At 44.6% G+C, this 13,349-nt stretch overlaps 1 protein-coding gene across 2 annotated transcripts in view; it reads left to right on the forward strand.

Annotated features, from left to right (window-relative positions):
* RHPN1 (rhophilin Rho GTPase binding protein 1) overlaps positions 1–13,349 on the forward strand; it is a 366,143-nt gene that overhangs the window by 300,340 nt on the left and 52,454 nt on the right. For both annotated transcript variants that reach the window (XM_069621751.1, XM_069621752.1), the window contains 3 exons: positions 2,467–2,623; positions 4,590–4,709; positions 6,385–6,579. In XM_069621751.1, the coding sequence (XP_069477852.1) occupies positions 2,467–2,623; positions 4,590–4,709; positions 6,385–6,579 (472 nt within the window). The remainder of the gene's footprint in view (positions 1–2,466; positions 2,624–4,589; positions 4,710–6,384; positions 6,580–13,349) is intronic.

The raw sequence follows: 13,349 nt of genomic DNA on the forward strand, positions 1-13,349 counted from the left end.
TCTCTTTACCTCAGCCGAATACCCCACACTTTCCCTTTCTGTTCCTATCTTGAGGAGTGTTCCTCCTTTCCCAGGGATTGGACTGCTTTCCCCTGTGATCCATCCAAGTTGCCCGCCCCGCCCCTGGTTGGATAGATTCACGGTGGATCTTTGAATAGGGTTTTAAGCTCCGCCCACTCATCCCACGCATGCTCATCGTGGTTCTGTTGTAAAAAGATATAGCCCCCGGGTACCCTTCCCTCCCCCTGCTGCAGTCTCCTAGGAGGCTAAAGTAAGTATTCAATGTTCCTGGTAGTTTAGTGGTTCCCTTTCCTCAGGCAAACCCTGGCTGGTGTTATTTACCAAGGAAGCACTCACTTTAAGGATGCAGTGTTGTCATGTGGTTCACCACTGTGACTCTCATTTGCTGAGTAGCTCTGCGCCCCCTTTCAGTTCCTTTACGGTGTGCTCTCTCCAGCTCTCGGCTGTGACCGGAGGCTTGAAGTAGAAACGCTGTCTTTCTTGCTGGGCGCACTTCACCGCTGGAGACTGAAACACCTGCAACAGAGGAAAAAATGTGGCGAGCATAGGAGCATGGTGCCGGTTTGGTTAAAGGCATGAGTCTGTACTCCAACATCTTGGCACCATGGTAAGGGTTGGGAAGTAGGGCTCTTCTTGCTGCCACCTTCTCCGGGAGGCCCAGGAATGATTATCGGATGGTTTGGGGTAAGGTTCTCCCCTCCCCTTCATGACCAGGCCAGAGAACTGACCTTGTCACATAAGCAATACAAGCTTAAGCTCTTGTCTTACTAACCTGTAAGGGTAAGGAATCCAGGCTTGAGGATCCTGTAGCATACAGGCTATGGACTTTGGCAAGTCACAGAAAAACTCAGTAAAGTTGCAAGGGTGTCCCACGCTACCCTAGTTCGGCATTGTTGTTATCGTGTTGTTGTCGGCTTCATTGTTATAGCGTAAACCTGAAACTTCAAGTGAAAGAGCGTAAAATAAATCCCTTCTTCACTCTGCCCCACTCACGGTTTCTTTTGGATGATTGGGAGCAGACCTTGAAGGCAAGATTTGATGTTGGGAGCATTGGGTTCCATGTGATAATGTCGTCGCGAAAACGTTGCCAGGTAGGCAACTTTTTTCCTGACCCCTAAAATTCTTTCCCCAAATTTTCTAGGAGGGGTATAATTACATATTACCTCCAATACTATAATATTTGGGGAGTGTTTGATTGACTGGAGGGTGCATTTTTAGGTACATTTCGCCACTTCGCGGCCATTCCCCCGGCGACCTTATAACTTGATAGCGAGCATTGTAGGCCATACAAGATCATTTTTGGAATGAACAGGGACTCAAACCAGGTTGATTTGAATTGGTCTGTGGGGCATTGCTTTGTGGGATGTCGATCTGGAGCTGCTTTTTCTGGCAGCCCGAGGCCCTTGTGCAGTCCATGTGAGTCTCGTAGTACATGTGACGGAATCCACATTGTCATATTCAACGTATGTTTGTTCTGTGTTGATGCGAACAATGGCTTTCTTTTGATTAGGTTGTGTAGTCCTAGCACCGTAGCAAGTCCTATCTCCGTTTCCATCTCAGCTGCTTTGTCCCTTTTTGCTTTATTTCAAATATATCTGCTTGCGTTCCTTTAAATGCATCACTGGTAGCAGGTGCACAATCAGAAATTATCACACGTTCATGAAGGAAAAGGAAATGGCCCTCTGTGGTTCCTCCATACCTGCCTACATTTGAAAATCAAAATTCCTGAGATGTGTGCCCCGCCCACAGCCCCACAAGACTCCGCCCATTTGTACACGCCCCGCCCACACGCTCCGCCCACCTGTCAAAAAGGTAAACTCGGTTGTTGTAGCCTTCAGTTTCCTTACTATAGCATTGAAAATCATTAATTCAATGCTATAGCAAGCAAAATGGAGGCGGCGCCGCAGCCGAAATAATGCTGCTTTCAGTCCAATGACATGGATTGTAAGCAGCATTATTACGGCGGTCGCATTGAAAAAAAAGTCAGTGAATGCTGGCCGCCAGCAGCGGCCTCATATAGTGGTGCAGGCAGTGAGAGGGCACGAACATTTTGCGCCGTTTCCGGGTCCCGCCCACTTCCCCACCCCATTGGCTACCGGCGGCAGCCAATCAGGTGGAGAATATGGCGGGACCCGGAAAGAATGTCAAACTTCCTGAGATTCAAGGGACTTTTCCGGAGACCCGGAGAAATGCTTAAAATTCCAGAGTCTCTGGAAAAATTCCAGAGGTTAGGCAGGTATGGGTTCCTCCCAGAAATGACTTGAAACGAGGCAAGCGTTGGGTAAACTCTTTTGGTTTGTGTCTCACATTGGCCGACACAGCGGTGAAGACCCCTTATTTTCAAGACCTGGGTTGGAGGGCTAGATGGTTATGCTTAGTATTAATCCGCATGAGGTGCAAACCAAGGAAGTATCGCTAAACAGAGTTCATTGTTATTATCCGCAGGTGGAGGAGGCCTATTCGTTGGTCTACCAGATGATGACCCAGCCTCCCGTGAAGGACTACGTCCCCTTCTCATGGACTACCATGGTACACGTCAAGTCGGAGCACTTTAAGGCCCTGTCCCACTATCGTGCCGCCATTGCATTTTGTGATTATAACTGTGAGTATACTTGAAATAAACAGCCAAGTGAGACGCAGTGTGGTCCATTTGCATACCTTTGGGACAGGAGGACTTGAACTCCAATTCTGGCTTCCACAGTTGGCCAAATTTGCACTCTCAAATTAATATATAGCCGTCTGCTGCGGTATCCTTGTAGGCAAACATTGAGTGTGCCTATAAGTGGGGAGCATACCAGACTCCTTGGCCTTTCTTATCAGCTTGCCCGCATTTGGGGAGAAGTCTGTTTGAGATCTTGCACCAGATAGGCGTTCCCATTCACTAGCAGAAGCATGCCGAGGAATCGGCATGCTTATGGGAAGTTATCTTGCATTCCACGTGATACCTGCACTGCTGTGAAGTGGCCATGATGAAAGTTATAGGACTGTTTCTGACAGAATGACTGTGGAACTTGCAGTACACTCTACAGTGAGTAATGCTGTCATCCTCTGTAGTCTGGGAACAGGCGGTTATTAAAGTGCAGAAGTACTCTTGATATTTTCCTCTCAGTATAATGGGCAGTTTGCACCAGCACCACATCTTCGGATTTTGAACCTTGTAGGCGGTTGCAATTCTTGCTTCCTCACTAGACCAAACCTTTTGGATTGCGGGAAAATCCTTTAAACTCCATGTGTTGGAGTGGCCTGATCTGCCAAAATTAGTAGGGCTTAGAAGCAGGTAAACTCCAAGTACTAAAGATGGTGGACCCCTTTTTTACAAAGAACTGAACCTGGCGATGTGCAAAGGGCTGTTGACACATTTTGCGCTCGTGACCGCAGCAATTTGCATACGCATGTTGAATCCCATGTGTGTAAAGCGCATTTTGTACTTGCCTTCTTAGCACGCACACATGGCACTTATTCACACAAAAAAGATCAAATCCCCAAGCACATGGCCCTGAAGTAAACCCCAAATCATAACAATTGAAATATACATATTTTAACACGTTTGCCGCTGGTCATGTGAGGGATCCATGTAATAATGTCGCCGTGAAAAAGTAGTCGGATTCTGGCGACCTTTTCCTGGCTACCAAAATTCTTTCCCCAAATATTCTAAGAGGCGTATAATTATATATTATTATCTCCAGTCTTAGAATATTTGGGGAAAGTGATTGATAGCCTGGAGGGTGCATCATTAATGGATTGTTTTTGTTTTAAAGTCTCCAACCTGACGACTTTTTTCATGGCGCCATTATTACCTGATACCCAATTTTCCCATATGGTGCGAAGTGAAAAACTTTCAGGAAAATTCTTTCCAAAAAGCTTTAATCTGCTCCTGCCTATGTGCTCACATTTCATAAATGACGTGTGGCATGCTGGAACTGGGACCAGTGTCTTTTTGCTTATTCCTTCATTGTGTATACGGATATTCTTGTGTGCTTGTGTATCCCTCATTTGCATTGCCTGGCTCTTGACACACCGCTACCATATCTGTATTTGCGCAACAAGGCAGTAGAATTGCAACCTTGTCCACGCTTCCCAGGCAACTCCTACTTAGCGGAGCGGTGGGAGGGAATGTGGGGGCTGGGAGTTTCGGGGCGGAGGAAGGATCTCTGATGTGCCAGTGTATTAGTATAAGTCATGGGTTTGCAACCTTTTGCTCTCCAGGCATTTTAGACTACAAGTCCCATCAACCCAAAGCTGCAGAGTGAATTGTAAGGGATCATGGGAAGCGTTGTCCACACCCTCTGGAGAGCCACATATTGCAGAAGTGGACACAGTGAAGCTTTGAATGTGGGGAGTGAGGGTTGACCAAAAGTAAATGCAAGTTTCGTTGTCAAGTGTATACAGAATTCTATGAAAATCCCTGCTCCCCATGTCTGAGGAGGTTGGGCTGCCACGTGGCAGCACAGGAGCTGGTCTATTCCAAATATGGGACAATAAAGAGATGACTATTTAGACGCTTGCTCACCGAGTGGCGACGTCCTAGCTTTCCCTGGTGACTGGCTTCTGTGTTTTTTCGTTTTCAGTGGAATTTGAGGCTGAAGTCCCAGAGCACGAGAAGGCCTTTCTTCAGTTTCACGTAAATGCGCCAGAGGGACCGACACTGGACCTGACCCTTCAAGACCCAGAAGAGCGTCGGAAATTAGGTAACCGTTCTCCCATGTGCTCCAAAAGCCCCCCCTCTCCCCGCCATGATGTCATAGCAAAGGGGAAAGCGATGAGCGCAAGGGCACCTGCCATGTTCCTCTCATATTAAATATGGAAATGTATTTACGATGCAACCTATGATATTGTGTGTGACCTCCCACGCGGCCTGCGGAATTTAGGCACTGGCAGAAAGTTGGGTTGCATTCCAATTCTCTGTCTAAAAGTTGCAAAGCACATCTTTTTGCGCCTTACATTTGGAGTTAAATTCCTTAACCTCTTAACTGCTGGGCTATTATGCATGTCTAACCAAATAGGACGAGCATACTCGGGAACTGTGTGTTGCGTAAATTATGGCAGCAAACGTTTAGTCTGCATTTTATTCCTGGGCAGGTGCACGGAAGTCGACTCACAAATGGGCAGGCACTCTGTCTTCCTGAGTGGCCCATGGCCGGAAGTACACATTTCTGTTGAAAGGAAGTAACCGCGGCATGCGTGTGCTTACCTTCTGTTATGCGAGGGGAGTTCCGGGTCAGGATAGCTGTAACGGAATGCAGGTGAAACTGGGCGTGACCTGTGTGGGTTGGAGTCTGTTGTCTACCTTGGCTACTGAACTCCGTAAAGTGTCACCCTAATCATGCAATAACTGCATTACATGATAAAGCGCCTATTTTTAATGGGTGTAGGTTAACAATAACATTAGTAAATATATGGTTAGACCCTTTGGACAAAATTGATATGAAAAGTGCATCAAATTTTTAAATATTTAGGCCAGTCAAATTAGTTCTGCAGGTTTCAGCTAGCATGGTGAGCTGCTTTCCCCAGTTAGACTTGCTGAAAGGATTCTATGTTTCTTCACCAAATGGCTGAATATCAAACGGATTTAACGTTGCCACCACTTTGTCCCGTGGAATTACTGCCATTTTACAAGTGGTGGTAGGCGGTGTCGGCCCCCATGTATTGGAGTCCATAGAACTCCATGGGGATTTTGGGGGAATTACCACCAGTGGTAATTTTGCCAATCTGGCTGTTTTTTGGCTGTAAAGTGGAGCAATTACCTCCAGCTGCTGGAGGTTTTTCCTACACGTTGCCTCCAAACCCATAGTTCGACGGCGTGGTTATGTGGCAGTAATGCAGTGGTAACTTCCTTACCACTGCATTACCACCGTTTTGGTCCACACTGCCGAACTCGCAGTGAGGCTCATTAAGTCGCTGAAAATCTGTGCATGTTCTCTCTTTCTGTATTTCCGTTCCTTCAAGCTGCTTTACCTTGGCTGGGTTTTGTATAGCTCCACATGCGTTGGGAGCAGGTTTGTGGCATTTACGATTACCATAAAAGGAGTCTAGCGGAAGCAACTAACCAGCGGTGGCCATAGGGTAGACGAAAAGCATTATTGGTACTAATATTAAGGTGGTTTGACAAGAAGTGTCCCCATAAGTGATTCAGACAAAAGTAGACACCACAAACACTCTTTTAATGAGAAACTATGTTATAATGTAAATTACCACCATCAGCGCAGAAGCCAGCCAACCATGAAGCTAGGAACGCGGGCTGAATCTCTCGATGTTATCCTGCGCTCCAAGCTGCCTGATGCCTGCTTCCACCACCCGCCATCTTCTCCCCACCCCCGGACTCCTTTTTAACTAAATACAGTCTCATGATTTTTCTGTGTACAGGAAAAGCCCACTTGAAGAGAGCCATCATGAGGCACGAGGAAGCCATGAGGATCCACGGGCTGTGCAAGATTCTGAGGAAGATGGACATCCTGCAGGAGGTGCTGTCGTCTGCTCACAAGCGCTCCCTCAGCAAGTACTCGGACATAGATGACGAGGAAGACTTCTTCGAAACAGGAGATGCCCCCGACATTCATCGTAAGAGCTCATGATTTTCCTTGTCCCCGCGAGTGTATTGAGACCAGACATGGGAAGGCCCAGACTTTGCAAAGGGAGCCTGTGCACTGGTCACTGGCTTCCTTTTTCAACTAGAAAAAGCTTGTACGTTTTTACTTGTGTTTTGCAAGGTGGTAAATCAGTGATATGAAGCTTCCCTGTTTTCTAAATCGGAGTGTGTTTAGCAAATGCCATCAATGTTATGTTGGGTTTCAAAATGCATAGAAAAAGCCTTCTACATGATATGTGAAAATAGAATAGGCCGTTTCAGCTGTAAAGCCACACATGCCCCGGTAGCGCTGCCCTGCAAGATATTCCATTTTCTACAGTGAAATGCATAATTTTTTGCTAATTTGCATGCCCACAATGCATTGCTCAGTGGTTCTGACCGGGAGGTGAACTTCCAGGGATGGCTACTGGGTGACACTATGTCAAGTGCAGCTTGTTAGCTGAAATGACCTGTTCTACTCTAAATAGTGTTGATAACTTCTCCATGCCAGCTTGATATTTTATCCATGGAAATGCACCAAAATGTTGCCCTCAAAATTCCGACCTCCGTAATTCTGACCTTTTTTTTCCGATTCTCCTCTTACACCATATATATATATGTGGGGGGGTATGGGATATAATAGTAATATGGGGTTGGATGCAGGGGGTCTCCCCCGCATATCTATGTGGTGTAAAGGGGGTTGGAAAAAAAAGAAAAGAAGAAAAAAAGTCGGCATTTTCGGCCGTCGGAATTCTGGGGTCGTCATGATCACATAGATCCGCTATCCAAATATGTAACGCGCATTGTCGCCATGGCGCAGTGACCTCTTGGCACTTTGATTGATTAGGTGATGGTTAGTTATTGTGATTTATGCCCATAAATGTTGGAGTTCTATGTTTTTTAATAAGTCAGTAAAACTTAAGACTTCGAGATTAGTTCTGTGTAATTTATATTGTTCATCAGTTAATCAGAAAAACACAACATACAGTTCGAACTTAGAATATATCACATGGTATCTAACAATTTCCCCTCATAATTTGGTAGAACGTTACATGTACCTTGTCGTCTGACAGCCAAACTCTTCTTTGCTCAGATGTCCCATATAATGGAGCTATACAATAAACAATTCTATCATCGGACAGCCTTTGCTCACACTCCTCATATATTTGAGTTTTTCCATAGATATATCATCTAACAGCCGACACGTGTTTCGACTCAAGGTCGTTCTCAAGGCTTAGATATATCCCTAATTTGGTCACATTCAAAAACCAGCATTGGCAATGCCAACAATTTAGCCTTTTGTATGGGCATGGGAAAGGCACTTGCCAGGCACTGACGCAGGGGTATTAACTGGGCATTGATAGTAGCCATATTATGAAGCGTTACCAAGTTACACCTGCATGACAATAGTTTTTTCAGGGTTCATGTAATGTTCTACCAAATTATATGGCGAAATTGGTAAATCCCATCTGATATATTCTAAGTTCGAACTGTATGTTGTGTTTTTCTGATTAACCGATGAACAATATAAATTACACAAAACTAATCTTGAAGTCTTGAGTTTTTCTGACTAAGATCAAAATGGTTAGCGCAGTGTCATAGTGATTCTTTTAAAACTAGTATTATGATAAGGGCCTAGGGTAAGGCTCTGGACAACTGTGACTGCAGCTTTCTCCATCTAATACTACACTATAATATAAGTATCTGCCTCTATGCCCTTGGGCATAGGTTTGGGTCTTGTTATCTTGAAAGTATTTATATAGTGCTTGTTCGCCCGAGGGCAACTTAGTGCTAGACCAGAGCAAGAGGACTAAAAAGGGCAATACTCCTACTAAGTGAAAGTGGCAAGCTATTCCACAACCTAGCAGCAGCAATTTAAAAAGCATGTCCACCAATCCGAGATAGACGGAACCGAGAGACTTTGATGAGTCGAGCATCCATGGACCGGAGAAGACGGCTTGGAACATAGGGAGCACATTTCTCCCATAAATATTCCGGCCCTTTTCTGTAGAAGGCCCGGTGAACAATGCACAAGGACTTGAACAAGTGACTCGGGTGATATTGAGGAGATGGAGATGGGGTAATTGAGTGGTGGTGATGGGACAAGGGTTTAGCGAGATGGAGTGATCAAATAGAGGAGCAATACAAACTTTGGGCCAGGATCTGATGATACTTGTAGCCCAGACAGCCTGTGGATTGGGAACCGCAGGCAGCCTTTCCTGGTAATTTCTATTTGATTTTTCAGTCCTCAGCTAAAGGCTATTTTTTAACATTTGCGTTTTTCAGGAATTTATCAGGGCTGGTGGTGTGAATATTCTCTTTGGGATGGATTATGTTTGAACTCGTCTTGATGAATGCTTGGTGATTGGTTGAACAGAGGTTCTATTGCCTTATGTAGTGGGGTAAAAGTGTAAGGCACTGTGTGCAAAAGTGCAGGACCCTTGCTCAACTATGCATCATTCAAAAGGTAAAAACACTTTGATGTTCATACTTATTTCCACTTGTAACCAATCACTCCTTCTAAGCCAGATTTACTCTGTTCATGTTTTTATATGTTGAGGATTGCTCTGACTGTCCCATTTAGCACCTATTGTAGGCCAGGGTCTGCAATATTTGGCTCACCAGATGCTTTGGACTTCACATCCCTTGATTCCTCATCATTGTAAATGATGGCTAGGACTGATGGGAGTTGTGGTCCAAAACATCTAGAGAGCCAAAGGTTGTAGACCCCTGTTGTAGGCTGTAGATGAGATTCCCCTCGGGAAGGCAGGTATAGAGTGCATTGCAGTAGCTGAGGTATGCCACCAACACAGCATTAGTAAGATCAAATCAGTGGGAAGATTGTAAGGTGGGGTATCGAGTCTTCAGATGCATGGATATGTGTACAGTTAGATGGTTTCCCTTGCCCACTGCAGAACGCAGAGTCGCCTTCACGGTAATCCATCAGGGTGCAGTGTATACCCAGGAATGTGGGAAATGGAACTGACATTTGTCATCTGTGCTGCATCAGTATCTCAGGTCAGTACCGTTAAAGTAGGGGTTCGTCCTCACCCCAGTATTTGGCAGGGCTCCTTGTTATCTTTTCCAAGCTGTGAAAAACGCATCAGTGCGCCGTTGGTGAATATTTGATTCCTGCAAATATAAAACCGTTGCAGTGATGCTTTGATATAACCAACCTTTACATGTTGACTTTGGTTAAGGGGAAGCAGTTGTAGCCAGTCTAAGGCAATAAGAACTATCCATTTTCCAAGCGGTTAAAGTCTTATGGCCTTCAGCTAGAATATGAAGGCATTCTCTTACTTGTTTAGAGTTCCTCACCCTACTCTTGGTTGGTAGCTTGAATGACAATTGCGTATTAATTTCTGGTGCACCAACGTCTCCTAAAGCGGTCTAGTTATTTTGCTGCCATATGTTTTGCTGAGGACACAACATTTGTGATAGTTGCTAGTAAGGGTTGGCCATGAGTTTCTGGTTAAAATTTAATGCAGCAAAGGGTCGAGGACTCTACCTTTAGGGACGGATTGCTCATGTCCTGGGCGGGTGTTGGATAACCGAGCTTGGTACCAGGTTCTGGCCATGAATCGACTTGCAAAGTGGAAGCTTCATTCTGGTTTCCCAGCAATGATACTCTTTGAATTTGCAGGTTGATAGATTGCGATATAGTGAGGGATGGATGTATTGTTGGGATTGGGGATAATTGGTTGTTGTGGCTCACCAATTCTGACTGTATATTAGAGACAGGAGCTGTGTCTTTGAGTTGCACAGTAGAATTTTTCAGGGATTCTGAGTTAGTCGCTTATGGAAACCCATGACGTCCCCCTCAGTTGGTAGACTGCCTCTTAGAGCCATTGTGCGTGTAAGACTCTTTTTTGCAATTGTTGTGTAGTATCCTTTCCTAGGTAATGTGCAATGTCTTTGAGAGGCATAATTATTGAAGAGCTGCCAGTGCCCAGTAGATGGTCAATTATATTTCACTCCTTCTTTTTAAAGTTTTGTACTTGGTGTTTAGTAGTGGAATTGCGCTTCCTAAATGTCCCTTGAAAACATTCCCAATCTGAAAAGTCTTGGCTGCTCCCTTTTGGATTGCTTTTTTTTTTGGATGCTCAAGAGAAAAGCATTGCATGCCTGAGTCGGTCTTGCACTCTGATTTACACAGTGTACATCATGAGCAGGTTTTGGACTGGGGTACATGAATGTATTGGGACTCAGTGGTGGATTTGAGCCTTTCAATAATCTGTTAAACCCCTTCATTTTTACATTTGTCTTAGTGTGGCTTTATCTGTTTATTTAAAAACAATCCTACATTGTGTTTGTCTTCTGGTAAAGTGGTATCCCTTTTTAGTGTGTGTAACCACTTCACATGTGAAATTAACAAAGTAAATGATATTTACATACATTCTAAATGAATAGTAGCACTTCTGGCCTATTCTCCATTCTCGCTTCTTCTGCACAGTTACGTATTGGTCATTCTCTAGCAGAGAGACCCATTTTCTCATCCCTTGACATTTATTGTTCGGTCCGTTGATGGCAGCTTTTGGGCCCGAGTTCTAGGATGACACATTGTCTAAAACGAGCTGAACAAAGAGCCCCATCCAGTTCTTCTATAATGAGTCTCATGCTGAGAAGATGACGCCTCTTCCCACTCACGCCAGGGAATCTACCAAATAGTCATTATTGAGTTTAAGGACCGGTGGCCATCCTATCTATTTAGCCTCAATGTTGATGACTTTGGAAGAAGAAATCATGGTCATGGAATGTACAGTTCTACCTTCTTCTATGAGAGTCTTCTGCCAGCACCACTCTGAAGGGGCCCCTGAGGGACCCTTGTATGTGGAAACAAGGCACAGTCACCACACACGAATAGATACGCCAGACACAAGGTTCTGTTCCCAAAATCTAGGGTTTATTGCAATACAAAATAGTCCCAGTTGGCCAAGTGGTCCCACGCCCCGCGACGTGTGTCTAACAGACCTCGGGGGACGCAAGAGAGTGCGAGACATACATCAGTTACATATATACAAACGGAGCATCTTTCAATCAGTAATGACACATTTGATGCCGCCCCCAATTCATTTCCCTTTGATCATCGTGACAAATATGACACCTTAGACCACCATATTTAGTAACAGTTTGCAATCTCCAGTTTTACAGACACCATTATTTGTTTTGCGAGAACACAGCGTTTCTGTTTTTCATGGGCAAGCTGCGCGTAGGAGACTGGCACATACCAGGCCTCACTATCTCTAAGTTTTGATTCTCGCTCTAGAAGTCAGCCCGCTCTTCGGGGCCTCTCTGGGCTCAGAAAGGGGGGCCGTAAAGAAGATCATAATTCAACTCTTTAAATGCTAGTTTCGTACATTGCTATTCTTTCCGGAGACTCGCTGGCATTCGTATACTGCTTAAATGCCTTGCTCCCTGTCTTCAAGGATACGTGAGGGAGGGAATCGGGCATTTCTGTCTGGCTCTCCAGTGTAATGTTTCAACATGTTTCTTAGCCTTGGACCATTGAAGCGAAATAATATCTACAGCAAAGCAGTTTTACATGAGGCAAAGTGGCAACGTTAGAGAGAGCAGAGACAGAAAACAAAATGGCGATTCTGGTCATCTTAAAATTGCTTCACTCTAGTTAAACTAATAGCTACGTAATAACTAATGACTAATGAATATATATTCATACACTGTAAATGAGGCGGTTGGTCTTCGGCCAACCAATTATCATTCATTTCCGGACCCTCAAGGGGTGTTTGGTTTTTCTGGACTGACAACCCAACTGTATCTGAATAGCACCACGGACACCGACATGCACATCCTGACACTCATTCATCATTTTGCTGTCTATAACTAAACCCAAGATAGATTGGAAAGACTCCTCTTCCTTAACATAAAACCAGCTCAGATCCAGATCTGGCTCAATGTCTTTGCTCCCCATCCAATCAACCATGCCAGACACTCAGAATCTACATCGACCAAATGGTACCAACTCTTCCCTCCTCCAGAAGATCAGGCCCTATTGTCCAAAAGTGGTATCCAGGACTGTTATCCAAGCACCCGCTATCTCTCACCTGAATAGTAACAACATGGTCCTCACCAGTGTTCACAACACCACTCCATCTGCCTAAAGAGCGTCTTGCACACAGCAACCTGTGTCATCAAAGGACTGAGGAAGAACAAACATATCTCCCGAAACATAGAGAACTACATTAGCTGACGCACAAGCCGCACGCCCTCAACATGGCTAGTATCACCTGCAATGCACTAACCACCTAACCCCCTGTTTACCTGCCCGAAAAGCTTAACTTCTGTGGAGCGAACCCATTACCAGAAGTCTCAATATCACCAGATTGCAGACAGTGAATGAAAGGTCCAGGAAGCAAGTCTTCTCTAGCCACACACCAAGAAAATGCTGCAACATTTGGCCTCAACAGAACAAAGGTACTGGTATGTTTAGGGGTTATCCAGTGTGAAGTGGAAATGAATTAGAAATATTACACCCGGTCTAAACCCACCTTAATGGTTATCAATTTGCATGCAAAAATACATATTGGAACACTCCTAGACAATAAACAGATATTTACCGAGATTGATGTAAAAAAGAAAAAAAAAATTCATATTGTAAAAAATTAAGTACATATAGTAAAAAACAAACGTGGAAAGACATGTGTAATCAAGAAAACGAACATTCATTTCCCATTTGTCAATTGGGTATGAGAGCTTTCAAACAATCTAAGAAAATTAGAATTGGTACATCACGGAAAGAACATAA

Source organism: Ambystoma mexicanum, chromosome 5q (assembly GCF_040938575.1).
Source record: "Ambystoma mexicanum isolate Mex_15411 chromosome 5q, UKY_AmexF1_1, whole genome shotgun sequence".
Lineage (NCBI taxonomy): Eukaryota > Metazoa > Chordata > Amphibia > Caudata > Ambystomatidae > Ambystoma > Ambystoma mexicanum.